Source organism: Cetorhinus maximus, chromosome 2 (assembly GCF_964194155.1).
Source record: "Cetorhinus maximus chromosome 2, sCetMax3.hap1.1, whole genome shotgun sequence".
Taxonomy (NCBI): domain Eukaryota; kingdom Metazoa; phylum Chordata; class Chondrichthyes; order Lamniformes; family Cetorhinidae; genus Cetorhinus; species Cetorhinus maximus.
In genome coordinates, this window is record NC_135880.1 from 33,205,240 (window position 1) to 33,221,488 (window position 16,249).

General features: G+C 44.5%; 1 protein-coding gene across 5 annotated transcripts in view; it reads left to right on the forward strand.

The window, feature by feature from the left end:
* Window positions 1–16,249, forward strand: part of erbin (erbb2 interacting protein) — a 322,194-nt gene that overhangs the window by 239,871 nt on the left and 66,074 nt on the right. For all 5 annotated transcript variants that reach the window (XM_078562777.1, XM_078562787.1, XM_078562807.1 and 2 more), the window contains exon 14: window positions 6,459–6,558. In XM_078562777.1, coding sequence (XP_078418903.1) covers window positions 6,459–6,558 — 100 coding nt within the window. The remainder of the gene's footprint in view (window positions 1–6,458; window positions 6,559–16,249) is intronic.

The following is a 16,249-nucleotide window of genomic DNA, read 5'->3' on the forward strand; positions in this document are numbered from 1 at the left end:
AATTGCACTCTCTAAATATAACATCTTGATTTTTTTTGTACCTGACCACTACATTTCAGTGATATGTGTACATGTACCCCTGCACCTCTTTGAACCTCCACATTTCATAGTTTTTCACCCTTGAGAAAGTGCTCTGACCTACCCTTTTGTGGTCCAAAATGGATGACCTCACAATTAACTGCACTGAAATCCATCTGCTATGGTTTTGCCGACTCAGCTAATCTATCAATGTCCCTTTTTTAAATTCATGCTCCTATCTACACTGCACACTGTGGCATCAGTCTTTGTGTCATCAGCAAGCTTAGATATATGGCTCTGTATTGTTTTATCTAAGTCATTAATAAATATAGTGAATAGTTGAGGCCCCAGCACAGTTCTTCGTGGAAAACCATTGGTCACTTTCTTCCAGTTAGGGATAATCGGTGTGTACTCTTTCTGTCTTCCACCATCTAATCAAACTCCAAATCAAATTAATCATTTATCTTCAACTCCATGAGCTTTAATTTAGTTAACAGCCTCTTATGTGGAACCTTGCAGAAGGCCCTCTGAAAGTTCATATAAGCTGTATCCATAGTCATTCCCTTGTCTACTACTTTAGTATTTGGGTACTTTCTCAAAAAAAAGTAATTCAATTGGGTCCATTAGACTTGACATGACCATTTTAAAACCCTAAACAAAAATAAAAATACCTGGAAAAACTCAGCAGGTCTGACAGCATCTGCGGAGACGAACACAGTTAACGTTTCAAGTCCGTATGACTCTTCAACAGAACTAAGGAAAAATAGAAAAGAGGTGAAATATAAGCTGGTTTAAGGGGGGGTGGAACAAGTAGAACTGGATAGAGGGCCAGTGATAGGTGGAGATAGCCAAAATATGTCATAGACAAAAGAACAAAGAGGTGTTGAAGGTGGCGATGGTATCTAAGGAATGTGCTAATAGGTGACATTAAGGGTAGAAAGCAGGACGAGCAAGGTATAGATAGCTCTAGTGGGGGTGGGGTGGGGGGAAGGGATCGAAATAGGCTAAAAGGTAGAGATAAAACAATGGATGGAAATACATTTAAAAATAATGGAAATAGGTGGGAAAAGAAAAATCTATATAAATTAATGGAAAAAAGGGGGATCGGAAAGGAGGTGGGGGTGGAGGAGAGAATTCATGATCTAAAATTGTTGAACTCAATATTCAGATTTTAGATCATGAATTCTCTCTTCCATCCCCACCCCCTTTCCGATCCCGCTTTTTTCCAATAATTTATATAGATTTTTCTTTTCCCACCTATTTCCATTATTTTATTTCATTGTTTTATCTCTACCTTTTAGCCTATTTCGATCCCTTCTCCCCACCCCACCCCCACTAGGGCTCTCTGTACCTTGCTCGTCCTGCTTTCTACCCTTAATGTTACCTATTAGCACATTCCTTAGATAGTATCGCCACCTTCAACACCTCTTTGTCCTTTTGTCTATGACATCTTTTGGCTATCTCCACCTATCACTGGCCCTCTATCCAGCTCTACATGTCCCACCCCCCCTTAAACCAGCTTATATTTCACCTCTTTACTATTTTTCCTTAGTTCTGTTGAAGAGTCATATGGACTCGAAACGTTAACTGTGTTCCTCTCCGCAGATGCTGTCAGACCTGCTGAGTTTTTCCAGGTATTTTTATTTTTGTTTTGGATTTCCAGCATCCGCAATTTTTTGCTTTTGCCTTTTAAAACCCTGTTGGCTTTCTCCAATTAGCTCAAAGTTTTCTAAGTGCTCAGTCACTCTGTCCTTAATTACACATTTCAGTAATTTCCCCACAACAGATGTTCGACTAATAGGTTTATAAGTTCCTGATTTTTTCTTCTCTCTCCATTCTTAAGTAATCACAGAATCTTTGCAGTGCAGAAGGAGGCCATTCAACCCATTGATTCTGCACTGGCTCTTTGAATGAGCATTTACCTAGTCCCACTCCCCTGCCTTATCCCCGTAACCTTGCACATTTTTTTCATATAGCAATCCAAAATCCCTTTTGAATGCCTCGGTCGAACCTGCCTCCACCACTCTCTCACGTTGCAGACTCCAACTACCCTGAGTCTGAGTGAAAAAACTTTTCCTCATCGCTTCTACTCCTTTAGCCAAATATTTTGAATTCATGCCCTCTAGTTCTTGATGCTCTCTTGAGTGAGAACAGTTTTTTACTATTTAACATGTCCATACACCTCATGATTCTGATTACCTCTATCAAGTCTCCTCTCAGCCTCCCTTTCTCCAAAGAAAACAGCCCCATTCTCTCCAATCTATCCTCGTAACTACAGTTCTTTATCCCTGGAATCATTCTTGTGAATCTCCTCTGCACCCTCTGCAATGCCTTCACATCCTTCCTCAAGTATGGCACCCAGAGCTGGACATGGTATTCCAGATAAGGCCTAACTAGTGCCTTATACAAGTTCAACATGACCTCCTTATTCTTGTACTCAATGCCCCTATTAATAAAACCTAAGGTATTATATGTTTTATTAACTGCTCTCTTAACGTGCCCTGCCATCTTCAATGACTTAGGCACCTTGGTGTATATGTACACCTATTCCTGCGCTTCCTTTAGAGTTTCTCTCTTTATTTTATGCTGTCTGTCCATATTCTTCCTGCCAAAATGAATCACCTCATACTTCTCTACATGGAACTTCTCTACATTGAACTTCACCTGCCACTTGTCTGCCAAATCCATCAACATGTGTGTCGTTTTGATGTTCACAATTATCCTCATCACAGTTGACAATGTTTCCATCTTCGTATCATCTGCAAATTTTGAAATCATGCCTTGAACACCATAGTTTAGGTCATTAATATACCTCAGGAAGAAAGGGTCCCAACATGGACCCCTGGGGGACTCCACTACAAACCTTTCGCCAATCTGAAAAACAACCATTTATCACTACTCTCGTTTTTTTGTCACTCGGCCAATTTCTTATCCAAGTGCCTACTTTCCCTTTTACTCCATGAGCTAGAATTTTGCTCACAAGCCTGTCCTGTGGCTCTGTATCAAATGCCTTTTGAAAATCCATGTACACCACATCAGTAGTGTTGCTGTTATCAACCTTCTCTGTTATCTCAAAAAACCCTACCCAGTTAGTTAAACATGATTTTCCCTTGAAGAATCCATGTTGGCTTTCCTTAATTATTCTGCACTAGTCTAAGTGACTATTGATTTTTGTCCTGAACTATGGTTTCCAGAAGTTACCTTACCACTGAAGTCAAATTGACCGGTCTGTAGTTGCCAGCTTTATCCTTAACCCCTTTTTGAACAAGGCTGTAACATTCACAATTCTCCAGTCCTCTGGCACCACCCCTGTGTCTAAGGAAGACTGGAAGATTATCATGAGTGCCTCTGCAATTTCCACTATCACTTCCCTCAGTACCCTTGGATGCATCTCACATGGTGCTGTACCTTATCTTTTTTTAAATTCATTCACGGGATATGGGCTTCACTGGCTGGGCCAGCATTTATTGACCATCCCTAGTTGCCCTTGAGAAGGTGGTGGTGAGCTGTAAGTAATTCTAGCACCACATTTGTGGAACCACCTTCTTCTCAATTGTAAACTCTTCTGGTGTACCAGTTAGCTCCTCTTTCACCTCGGCCTGGGTAGCATCACCTTCCTTTGTAAAAACAGATGCAAAGTACTCCATTATTTCTCCTGCCTCCACGTGCAAGTCCCCTTTTTTTATCCCTAATCAACCCTACTCTTACTTTTATCACCCTTCTATTATTTGTGCGCTTATAGAAAACCTTTTCTGTTAGCTGCTAGCCTCTTTTCATACTCTCTCCTTTCTCCTCTCATTAGTTTTTTCACTTCCCCTCTAGTCCTTCTGTATTCAGCCTGATTCTCCGTTGTATTCTCTACATGACATCTGTCATACGTGCACTCCGTCCTTTTCATCTCTACCTCTATCTCCCTCGTCATCCAGGATGCTCTGGATTTATTTGTTCTACCTTTCCCCTTCAAGGGAATATACCTCGACATTGCCTGCAATGCTGTTTCTTTGAAGGTGTCCCATTATTTAGCCACCGTCTTTTCAGCCAACATGTGATTCAAAGTCACTCGACTCAGATGCATTCTCATCCCATCAAAGTTGGCTTTCCCCCAATTAATATCCCTGCACTGGATTGTTCTTTGCCCTTTTTCCATAGCCAACCTAAACCTTATGATACAATGGTCACTGTCCCCTAAATGCTATCCCACTGATGTTTGATCCACTTGGGTGAAATCATTCCCCAGAACCAGGTCCAACAGTGCCTGCCCTCTCATTGAAACGGAAACACCCCTGTTGCAGAAAATGATTCTGAACACATTCTAGGAACTCTCGCTTCTCTTGCCCTTTGCACTATTCCTACCCCAGTCTATGTTTGGATAATTGAAGTCCCCCATTATGATTACACTATAATTCTTGCTCCTCTCTGTACTTTCTTTGCCAATTTGTTTCTCTACATCCCTTCCACTAGTTGGTGGTCTATATACTACACCGATCAATGTTACTCCACCTTTTTGGTGCACCTAATGAAGTTTCATTTGTAATTTTCTGATCTAAAGGGGAAATTCCAGAAGTGAGAGCACTTAGGAAATTTATGGCTAAAGCCTCTGCAACACCTACTTCCTGTAAAATGCTTAAATTTAAAATAATGCCCCCTCTAGCTTCCATTGCCATGCGTGACCAGCTTAGTGCACTGCATGGCCCCTTTAAGATTGCAGCTGAGCATGCACACATTTTAAAGGGACCATTGCTTGTGCCTCTTTGTTGCCTGCATGGCACGTTGCTGATTTCTGGGTGCTTGTGCAGCTTAGAGGATAGAAACTATAGGTCCTGGGAATTTCAGTTTTTAGTGACATTTTTTTTTCAGTAAGTCTTTATTTCTATGAGCAATATTGCCCATATCCATTCTTAAAAGGACCCCTTGATGACCCTTTTGCTTATAAATTTAAAAACTTTGTGTTCACCTTGATACCTCCCTCATGTTTCTTTTTTGCCTTCCCCTGACATTTATATCACTCCCAATCCCCTGTATATACACTATTTTTTGCACTTTTGTTTGCTCTTTCCTTTAACTTGGTTATCTTTAACATCTCTTGTCGACCATGGGTGTTTTATTTGGTAGTTTGAGTTCTTGCCCTTAATGGTATGCACTGGTCCTGTATTAAGTTAAATTCTTTCTTGAAAAACTACAGATGAATAATGAGAAGTTATCTAGTAAGAGCTTTGACTATTTTACTGTTGTCCTTCTCTGCCTTATCTGGTTAAAATTATTTGTACCAAAATCTAGAATCTTAATAACTGTGTCAGATTTTTCCCTTTCACACCTAACACTGAATTTGATCATATTATGATTAGGGTTAGATAAATGTTCCATTACTATCAGGTTATGAACTACAATTGGCTCATTACTCATTACTGAATTTTGCATGACCATCCCTCTTGTCAATCCTATGTTCCTTGTTGCTCTAAAAAAATACTACCTTGAATTTACTCAAATTGCCTTTCTGACCTGAGCTGTTCAAGTCTCCAATTAAAACAACTGTGCTTTTGCTGCAAACCTCTTTGATCCTTGCATTAATACATTGTACCACTTCAATGTCTCTATCAGGTGACACCTCCCATTAGAGGTTGAAGTCCTCTCTCATTCCTCAATTCTAACCATTGATTTGATTTTTCTTACCTATGTCCTCGCTTGGTAATATTGTAGTGGTGTATCTAATCAATAATACTGCACCCACTCTTCCATTTTCGTACCCTTTCCAAAGATCTTATAACCTGGAATACAGTATTCAACTCTTGTTCATGACTAGCTTTCAGACATTTCTTATTAATGGCCACCATATCATATCCTCTAAGGCTGTATATGAGCCTCTGATTCACTCAATTTATTTCTTGTACTTTGTACGTCAGTACTTAAACCGCCCTGATGATGTCTTTTTCACATTGCTTTATTTGACACATTTGTTGCCCCTGTTCTAACTATTTGAGTATTCTCTTCACCTGGAGTTCATCTGTCTGTGAACTGAACTATGTTTTAAATTAATAATTAAACATAACTTGCTCTAGAGTCTGAGAGCTAGAAAGGACAAATTAACCAGGGTTCCTTTTTCTGATTGCGATCCAGTAAGCACTGTTGGAAGTGAACATCTGGCTGCCAGGTGACAACGTATATGAGCTCAACTATAATGTGGTTCACTCTTAAATGCCCTCTGAACAAGGGCAATTAGGGATGGGCAATAAATGCTGGCCTAGTGAGCGACGCCCACATCCCATGAATGAATAAACAAAGAACCTGCAACCAAGTAGCCAGCTTTCTGAGCTCTCAGTGGCAAGCTGTGTGAAGTACCCGAGGGCTGTTACCCATGAAATGTTGAATTGTATAATTGTCTTTGAGAAGCAGCACGGGGAGGAAAATGCACTAAAAACTAATATTTAGCCTTTGTTTTGCAGTCCAAACCACTTATTCCTCTTCAGAAAGAGGTGGATCCAGATACGCAGAAACAAGTGCTCACAAACTACATGTTCCCGCAGCAACCTAGGACAGAAGATGGTAAGTTTCAGTAAAACTTTTGGGCAATCCCTGTTAATGTCACAAACAGTTTCAAGCCTTGTTTCAGACTGCTGCTTCTAAAGGAAATTTTCATCCCATTTCTCACCATTGCTCTGGCACAGTCCAGTAAATTGTCCAGGAGGACACTATATATGTGACCCTTTACAGTGGGTTTCAGCAGGTTAGTCAATGTCTGTCGCAGCCTATCTCTCTCATAGTGTCCTACAGTGTAGAAGGGGCCATTCAGCCGAGTCTCTGTGCTGGTCCTTTGGTAGAGCTTTTCAATTAGTCCCGTTTGCCTGCTCTTCCCATTCCTAAAATGACAATTCCCTGCAAGTATTCTATTTAATTTTCTTCTGAAATTTAGTACTGAGTCTGCTTTCACCACACGTTTGAAATCATCATAACTTGCTGCATTATAAAAAAGTTTCCGCATGCCGCCTCTTGTTCTTTTGTCAATCACCTTCAATCTACCGAAGGTCCTCCGCTTAGTGACCCTTCTGTCACTGGAAACAGCTTCTTATTTATTCCCTCAAAACAATTCATGATTTTAAGCATCTCTATCAGATTTCCTTTTAAGCATCTCTATTTCAGGAAGAACAACCCCAGCCTCTCTGGCCTTTTTATATTTAATTCATGCGATGTGGCCATCAGTGGCAGGGCCCACATTCACTGCATGCACGTCTTTAGTTACCCTGGAGAAGGTGGAGATCAGGTTCTGTTAAGCTTTCTTTTATTTCACAGGATTTTTTTTTTTTATTCATTCACGGGATGTGGGCTTCGCTGGCTGGGCCAGCATTTATTGCCCATCCTCAGTTGCCCTTGAGAAGCTGGTGGTGAGCTGCCTTCTTGAACCGCTGCAGTCCATGTGGTGCAGGTACACCCACAGTGCTATTAGCGAGAGAGTTCCCGGATTTTGACCCAGCAACAATGAAGGAATGGCGATATATTTCCAAGTCAGGATGGTGATGTGACTTGGGGGGGGGCCTTCCAGGTGATGGTGTTCCCATCTATCTGCTACCCTTGTTCTTCTAAATGGTAGTGGTCATGGGTTTGGAAGATGCTGTCTAAGGAGCTTTGGTGAATTCCTGCAGTGCATCTTGTAGATGGTACACACTGCTGCCACTGTGTGTCGGTGGTGGAAGGAGTGAATGTTTGTGCATGTGGTGCAAGTCAAGTGGGCTGCATTGTCCTGGACATTGTCAAGCTTCTTGAGTGTTGTGGGAGCTGCGCTTATCCAGGCAAGTGGGGAGTATTCCATCACACTCCTGACTTGTGCCTTGTAGATGGTGGATAGGCTTTGGGGAGTGAGAAGGTGAGTTACTCATCGCAGGATTCCTAGCCTCTGACCTGCTCTTGTAGCCACAATATTTATATGGCGAGTCCAGTTCAGTTCCTGGTCAATGGTAACTCCCAGGATGTTGTTAGTGGAGGATTCAGTGATGGTAATGCCATGAATGTCAAGGGGTGATAGTTAGATTCTCTCCTGTTGGAAATGGTCATTGCCCGGCACTTGTGAAGCGTGAATGTTAATTGCCACTTGTCAGCCCAAGCCTGGATACTGTTGAAGACTTACTGCTTATAGACATGGACAGCTTCAGTATCTGAGGAGTCACGAATGATGCTGAACAATGTGCAATCATCAGTGAACATCCCCACTTCTGACCTTATGGTGGCAGGAAGGTCATTGATGAAGCAGCTGAAATGGTTTGGCCAAGGACACTACCCTGAGGAACTCCTGCAGTGATGTCCTGCAGCTGAAATGACTGACCTCCATCAACCACAACCACCTTCCTTTGTGCGAAGTATGACTCCAGTGAGAGTTTTCCCTCTGATTCTCATTGACTCCAGTTTTGTCTAGGACTGCACTCAGTCAAATGCAGCCTTGATGTCAAGGGCAGTCAGTCTCACCTCGCCTCTGGAGTTCTGCTCTTTTGTCCATGTTTGAATCAAGGCTGTAAGGAGGTCAGGAGCTGAGTGACCCTGGTGGAACCCAAACCGAGTATCAGCGAGCATGTTATTTCTAAGCAAGTGCCGTTTGATAGCTCTGTTGATGACTCCTTCCATTACTTTACTGATGATCGAGAGTAGACTGATGGGGTGGTAATTGGCCGGATTGGATTTGTCCTGCTTTTTGTATACAGGACATATCACAGAACCCCACAGTGCAGAACAGGCCTTTTGGCCCATCAAGTCTGCACCAACACATGAGAAACACCTGACCTACCTGCCTAATCCCATTTACCAGCACTTGGCCCATAGCCTTGAATGTTATGATGTGCCAAGTGCTCATCCAGGTACTTCTTAAAGGATGTGAGGCAACCCGCCTCCACCACCCTCCCAGGCAGCGCATTCCAGACTGTCACCACTCTCTGGGTAAAAAAGTTTTTCCTCACATCCCCCCTAAACCTCCTGCCGCTCACCCTGAACTTGTGTCCCCTCGTGACTGACCCTTCAACTAAGGGGAACAGCTGCTCCCTATCCACCCTGTCCATGCCCCTCATAACCTGTACACCTCGATCAGGTCGCCCCTCAGTCTTCTCTGCTCCAACGAAAACAACCCAAGTCTATCCAACCTCTCTTCATAACTTAAATGTTTCATCCCAGGCAACATCCTGGTGAATCTCCTCTGCACCCCCTCCGGTGCAATCACATCCTTCCTATAATGTGGCGACCAGAACTGCACACAGTACTCCAGCTGTGGCCTCACCAAGGTTCTATACAACACCAACATGACCTCCCTACTTTTGTAACCTATGCCTCAATTGATAAAGGCAAGTGTCCCATATGCCTTTTTCACCACCCCACTAACATGCACCTCCGCCTTCAGAGATCTATGGACACGCACGCCAAGGTCCCTTTGTTCCTCAGAACTTCCTAGTGTCATGCCGTTCATTGAATACTTCCTTGTCAAATTACTCCTTCCAAAGTGTATCTCCTCACACTTTTCAGGGTTAAATTCCATCTGCCACTTATCTGCCCATTTGACCAACCCATCTATATCTTCCTGTAGCCCAAGACACTCAACCTCACTGTCTACCACCTGGCCAATCTTTGTATCATCCGCAAACTTACTAATCCATCCCCCCACATAGTCACTAAAGCAGCCTTTTGTCATCACCCTCTGTCTCCTACAACTAAGCCAATTTTGAATCCACCTTATCAAATTACCCTGTATCCCATGTGCATTTGCCTTCTTTATAAGTCTCCCATATGGGACCTTGTCAAAGGCTTTGCTGAAATCCGTATAAACTACATCAACTGCACTAACCCTCATCTACACACCTGGTCACCTCCTCAAAAAATTCAATCAAATTTGTTAGGCATGACCTCCCTCTGGCAAAGCCATGCTGACTATCCCTGATCAAACCTTGCCTCTCCAAGTGGAGATAGATTCTCTCCTTCAGGATTTTCTCCAATAGTTTGCCTGCCAATGACGTGAGACTCACTGGTCTGTAGTTCCTTGGCTTATCTCTACAGCCCTTCTTAAATAGCAGAACCACATTAGCTGTTCTCCAGTCCTCTGCCCCATGGCCAGAGAGGAATTAAAGTTTTGGGTCAGAGCCCCTGCAATCTCCTCCCTTGCCTCCCTCAGCAGTCTGGGACACAAATCATCCAGACCTGGAGATTTGTCCACTCTTATGTCTGGGATCTCCAATACCTTGTCACCCCCCCCTATCAATTTGCTCAAGAACCTCGCAGTCTCTCTCCTCGAGTTTCATACCTTCATCTTCATTCTCTTGGGTGAAGACGAACGTGAAGTATTTGTTCAGCACTCTACCGATGTCCTCTGGCTCCACCCATAGATTGCCCCCTTGTTCCCTAATGGGCCCTACTCTTTCCCTGGTTATCCTCTTCCCATTGATGTACTTATAGAATATCTTGGGATTTTCCCTACTTTTACCAGCCAGAGCTTTCTCATATCCCTTCTTTGCTCCCTGAATTGCTTTCTTAAGCTCCACCCTGCACATTCTATACTTGACTAATGCCTCCGCTGATTTGCTTCCCTTGTACCTGCTAAAAACCTCTATTTTCCTTCTCATCGCATCCTGACTATCTCTGGTCATCCATGGTTCCCTGGGCTTGTTACTCCTTCCTATCACCCTAGAGGGAACATGGGGAGGGTACAGGCTCAACATTTTCTTTTTTGAACGCCCTCCCACTGCTCCTCTGTAGATTTCCCCACAAGTAGCTGTTCCCAGTCTACCTTACCAGATCCTGCCTTATGTTACTAAAATCCACTCTCCCCCAATCCAAAACATGTTTTTGCAACTTGTCTATTTCTTTGTCCATAACAAGCTTAAATTGTACTATGTTGTGGTCGCTATCACTAAAATACTCCCCCACCACCACCTCAGCCATCTGTCTGGCTTCATTCCTCAGAATTAGGTCCAGCACTGCGTCGTCCCTTGTCGGACCCTCTACATATTAAGCTAAAAAGCTCTCCTATACACATTTCAAGAAATCCACTCCATCCAAGCCCTTAAGACTATGTCTATCCCAATTAATGTTGGGAAAGTTGAAATCACCTAATATAATTACCCTATTGTTATTGTCTTTACACACCTCCGCAAATTGTGCACATATTTGCTCCTCAATTTCCCACTGACTATCTGGGGGTCTATAATAAACAACTAACAATGTGGCTGCCCCTTTTTTATTCCTAAGCTGTACCCACAAAGCTTCATTTGATGCCCTCTCCAAGATATCATCTCTCCTTACTGTAGTAACTGACTACTTAACTAATAATCCAATGCCTCCTCCTCTTTTACCCCCTTCCCTGTCTCACCTGAAGATTCTATATCCCGGAATGTTGAGCTGCCAATCCTGCTCCTCCCTCAACCACGTCTCTGTGATGGTAACTATATCATAATTCCACGTGTCAATCCTCATCCTTAACTCATCCATTTTACCTGTAATACTCCTGGCATTAAAGTAGAGGCTATCCAGCCTTGCCTTATTCCCTTGAAACTTAATGCAGCTGTACTCCCTCTGACTTGATTATTTTACTGTATTATGATGTGTCCCTATTCTGCTAATATTCTGTGTCCCCCTCCCCTTGCTGAATTAGTTTAAGCTCCTCCCAACAGCACTAGCAAACCCACCCAGAAGGATGTTAGTCCTGCTCTGGTTCAGATGTTGACTGTCCCACTTGTACAGGTCCCACCTTCCCCAGAAACGGTCCCAGTGATCCAGGAATCTGAAACCCTCCCTCCTGCACCAACTCTTAAGCCACGTATTCATCTGTGCTATTCTCCTATTTCTGAGCTCACTAGCACATGGCACTGGGAGTAATCCAGAGGTTACAACCTGAGAGGTCTTGCTTTTTAGTCTACTGCCTAACTCCCTGAATTATTGATGCAAGACCTCATCCCTCTTTCTACCTATGTCATTGGTACCAACATGTACCATGACCCCTGCCTTATCACCCTCCCCCTTCAGGATGCCTTGCAGCCGTTCAGTGATATCCTGGACCCTGGCAGCAGGGAGGCATCACACATCCTGGAGTCACGTTGACGGCCACAGTGGCACCTATCTCTTCCCCTGACTATAGAATCCCTTATTACTATTGCTCTTCCTCTCATCCTCCCCTCCTGTACAGACAGGCTGCTTGTGGTGCCAGAAGCTTGGCTCTGTCTGCGCTCCATGGAGGAACCAGCGCCTCATCAGCCTCCAAAATGGAATACCGATTTGCGAGCGGGACCCCAGGGGACCCCTGAACTACCTGCCTGTTTCTCTTGAACTGCCTGGTGGTCACCCATTCCGTTCCTTTCTCAAGTCCTTTCAGCTGCGGTGTGACCACCCCTCTAAACGTGCTATCCACGATGCTCTCAGACTCCAGGATTGCTCCACAGTGTCCCCAGCCGCCGTTCCAGCTCTGAAACCTGAGCTCCCAGGAGCTGCAGCTGGACACACTTCCTGCACACATGCTGGTCCCGGGCTCTGGAAATGTTCCCGGGACCAAAATGTGTGCATACCTGGGCAATTTTCCACCTAGCTGGTTAGATGCATGTGTTGTAGTAAGGGATGTGCCAAGTTCTGGAGCACAAATCTTTAGTACTATTTGAATATTGTCAGGCCCCAAAACCTTTGCAGTATCCAGTGCCTTCAGCCATTTCTTGATATCACATGCAGCGAATTGAATTGGCTGAAGACTGGCATCTGCGTTGCTGGGGACCTCGAAGGAGTCCGAGATGGACCAGTCACTCGGCACTTCTGGCTGAAGATTGTAGCAACTGCTTTTGCCTTATCTTTTGCACTGATATGCTGGGCTCCCTCAGTGAGTTGTTTAATTGTCCACCACCATTCATGAATGGACGTGGCAGGACTGCAGAGCTTAGATCTGATCATTGGTTGTGGGATCACTTAGCTCTGTCTGTCACTTGCTGCTTATGCTGTTTGGCATGCAAGTAGTCTTGTGTTGTAGTTTCACCAGATTGACACCTCATTTTTAGGTATGCCTGGTTCTACTCCTGGCATGCCCTCCTACACTCTTCATTGAATCAGGGTTTGATCCCCTGGCTGGATGGTAATGGTAGAGTGGGTGTATGCTGAGCAATGAGGTTAAGATTGTGTTCAAGTGTAATTCTGCTGCTGCTGATGGCCCACAGTGCGTCTTGAGTTGCTAGCTTTGTTCGAAATCTATCTCATTTAGTACAGTGATAGTGCCACACAACATGTTGGAGGGTATCCTCAATGTGAAGGCGGGAATATCTCCACAAAGACTGTGTGGTGGCCACGCCTACTGATACTGTCATGGACAGATGTAGCTGCAGCAGGCAGGTTGGTGAAGATGAGGTCAAGTATGTTTTTCCCCTCTGGTTGATTCCCTCACCACCTGCCGCAAACCCAGTCTAGCAGCTATGTCATTTAGAGCTGGGCCAGCTCGGTCAGTTGTGGTGCTACCGAGACACTCTTGGTGATGAACATGGAAGTCCCCCACCCAGAATACATTCTGCACCTTTGCCACCTTCAGTGCTTCCTCCAAGTGGTGTTAACATGGAGGAGCACTGATTCATCAGCTGAGGGAGGGCGGTACGTGATAATCAGCAGGAGGTTTCCTTGCCCATGTTTGAACTGATGCCATGAGACTCCATGGCATCTGGAGTCGATGTTAAGGGCTCTCAGGGCAACTCACTCCAGACTGTATACCACTGTGCCGCCACCTCTGCTGGGTCTGTCCTGCCGGTGGGACAGGACATACCCAGGGATGGTGTTGGTGGTGTCTGGGACATTATCTGTAAGATATGATTCTGTGAGGATGACTATGGCATGCTGTTGCTTGACTAGACTGAGACAGCTCTCCCAATTTTGGCACAAGCCCCCAGATGTTAGTCAGGAGGACTTTGCAAGGTAGACAGGGCTGAGTTTGCTGTTGTCATTTCTGGTGCCTAGGGGTCGATACCGGGTGGTCTGCTCGGCTTCTTTCCTTTTTTTGTGACTTTGTAGCGGTTTGATACAACTGAGTGGCTTGCTTGGCCATTTCAGAGGGAATTTAAGAGCCAACCACATTGCTGTGGGTCTGGAGTCACATGTAGCCAGACCAGGTAAGGACGACAGATTTCCTTCTGTAAAAGGCATTAGTGACCCAGGTGGGTTTTTACAACAATTGGCAATGATTTCATGGTCATCATTCGACTTTTAATTCCAGATTTTTATTGAATTCAAATTCCACTATGGCAGATGGTGGGATTCGAACACTGGTTCCCAGAGCATTACCCCGGGTCTCTGGATTACTAGTCCAGTGAATGCCACTATGCCATCGCTTGTGAGTGTCACTGGCTAGACCATCATTTGCCCATCCCCAATTGCCCTCAGAAGGTGGTGTTGAGCCGTGGCTTTGAACAGCTGAAGTTCATGTGGTGTAGGTACACCCACAGTGCTGTTAGGAAAGTGACAATGAAAGAATGGCGATATAGTTTCAGGTCAGGATGGTATGTTGCTTGGAGGGGAATTTGCAGGTGGTGTTGTTCTCTTGCACCTGTTGCCCTTATTCTTCTAGGTGGCTGAGGTTTTGGATTTGGAAGGCGCTGTCAAAGAAGCCTTTGTGAGTTGCTGCAACGTATCATTTAGATAGTATACACTGCTGCCACTGTGCGTCAGTGATGGAGGGAGTGAATGTTGAAGGTGGTGGATGGGGTGCTGATCAAGTGGGCTATGCTTTGCTCTGGATTGTGTTTAGCTTCTTGAGTGTTGTTGGAGCTGCACTCATCCAGACAAGTAGAGAGTATTCTATCACACTCCTGACTTGTGCCTTGTAGATGGTGGACAGGCTTTGGGGTGTCGGGGGGTGAGCTACTCGTTGCAGAATTCCCGACCTCTGACCTGCTACTTATATGGCTATTCCAGTTCAGTTTCTGGTTAATGGTAACCCCCAGATAGTGGAAGGTCCAGCGATGGTGATGCCATTGAATGTCAAGGGGAGATTCTCACTTGCTGGAGATGGCCATTGCTGGCACTTGTGTGGCATGAATGTTACTTGCCACTTATCAGCCTAAGCCTGAATGTTGTCCAGGTCTTGCTGCATTTGGGCACAGACTGCTTCAGTCCCTGAGGAATCGGTGCTGAACATTGTGCAATCATCAGCGAACATCCAGCTTCTGACATTGTGAAGAAGGGTTGTTCACTGATGAAGCAACTAAAAATGGTTGGGCCAAAAACATTGCCCTAAGGAACTCCTGTGGCGACACCCTGGAGCTGAGATGATTGACCTTCAACAACCACAACTATCTTGCTTTGTGCTAGGTATGACTCCAGTCATTTTCCCCCTGATTCCCATTGGCTGCAGTTTTGCTAAGGCTCCTTGATGCCACACTTGGTCAAATGCTGCCTTGATATCAAGAGCAATCACTCTCACCTCACCCCTTGAGTTTGGCACTTTTGCCCATGTCCGGATCAAGGCCATAATGAGGTCAGGAGCTAAGTGGCCCTGGTGGAATCCAAACTAAACGTCAATGAGCAGGTTATTGCTGTATAACCAAGGCTCCTTTGACAGCACCTTCCAAACCCACAACCACTGCTATCTATAAGGACAAGGGCAGCAGATAGATGGGAACATCACCACCTAGAAGTTCCCCTCCAAGTCACTCGCCATCCTGACTTGGAAATATATTGCCGTTCCTTCACTGTTGCTGGGTCAAATCCTGGAACTCCCTAACAGCGCTGTGGGTGTACCTACACCACATGGACTGCAGCGGTTCAAGAAGGCAGCTCACCACCACCTTCTCAAGGGAAATTAAGGATTGGTAATACTGGCCCAGCCAATGAAGGCCACATCCAGTTTCTACTGCCACCTCGATGAAGTCAAGTAAATTGATGCAGATTGAGAATGGAACCTGGCACTCTAATTTTTATAGCTCACCTGCCTAACTGAGTGACTGAGCCATTTGTGACCTAAGCAAACAAATGAATTTGTTATGGGCATTTATCACCCAAGTTACCATATAGCATAGATTTTGGTTCATCGTTATCTCATGAACACTAACATACAGAATGTAGAGAGTAAAGAATACAAACATAATGTAGTGAATAGCCTCATCCTGTGTCACAAATTTCATTGATTCTTTGAATACCCTGGGTGTAATGCATTTTGACAGGCGGGATGAGGAGAGGTGGTATAGACTCTGTCATAATTCTAAAGGCTGTAGGAGCAGAGGAACCTGGAGGTGCATGTACATTGATCTTTGGAGGT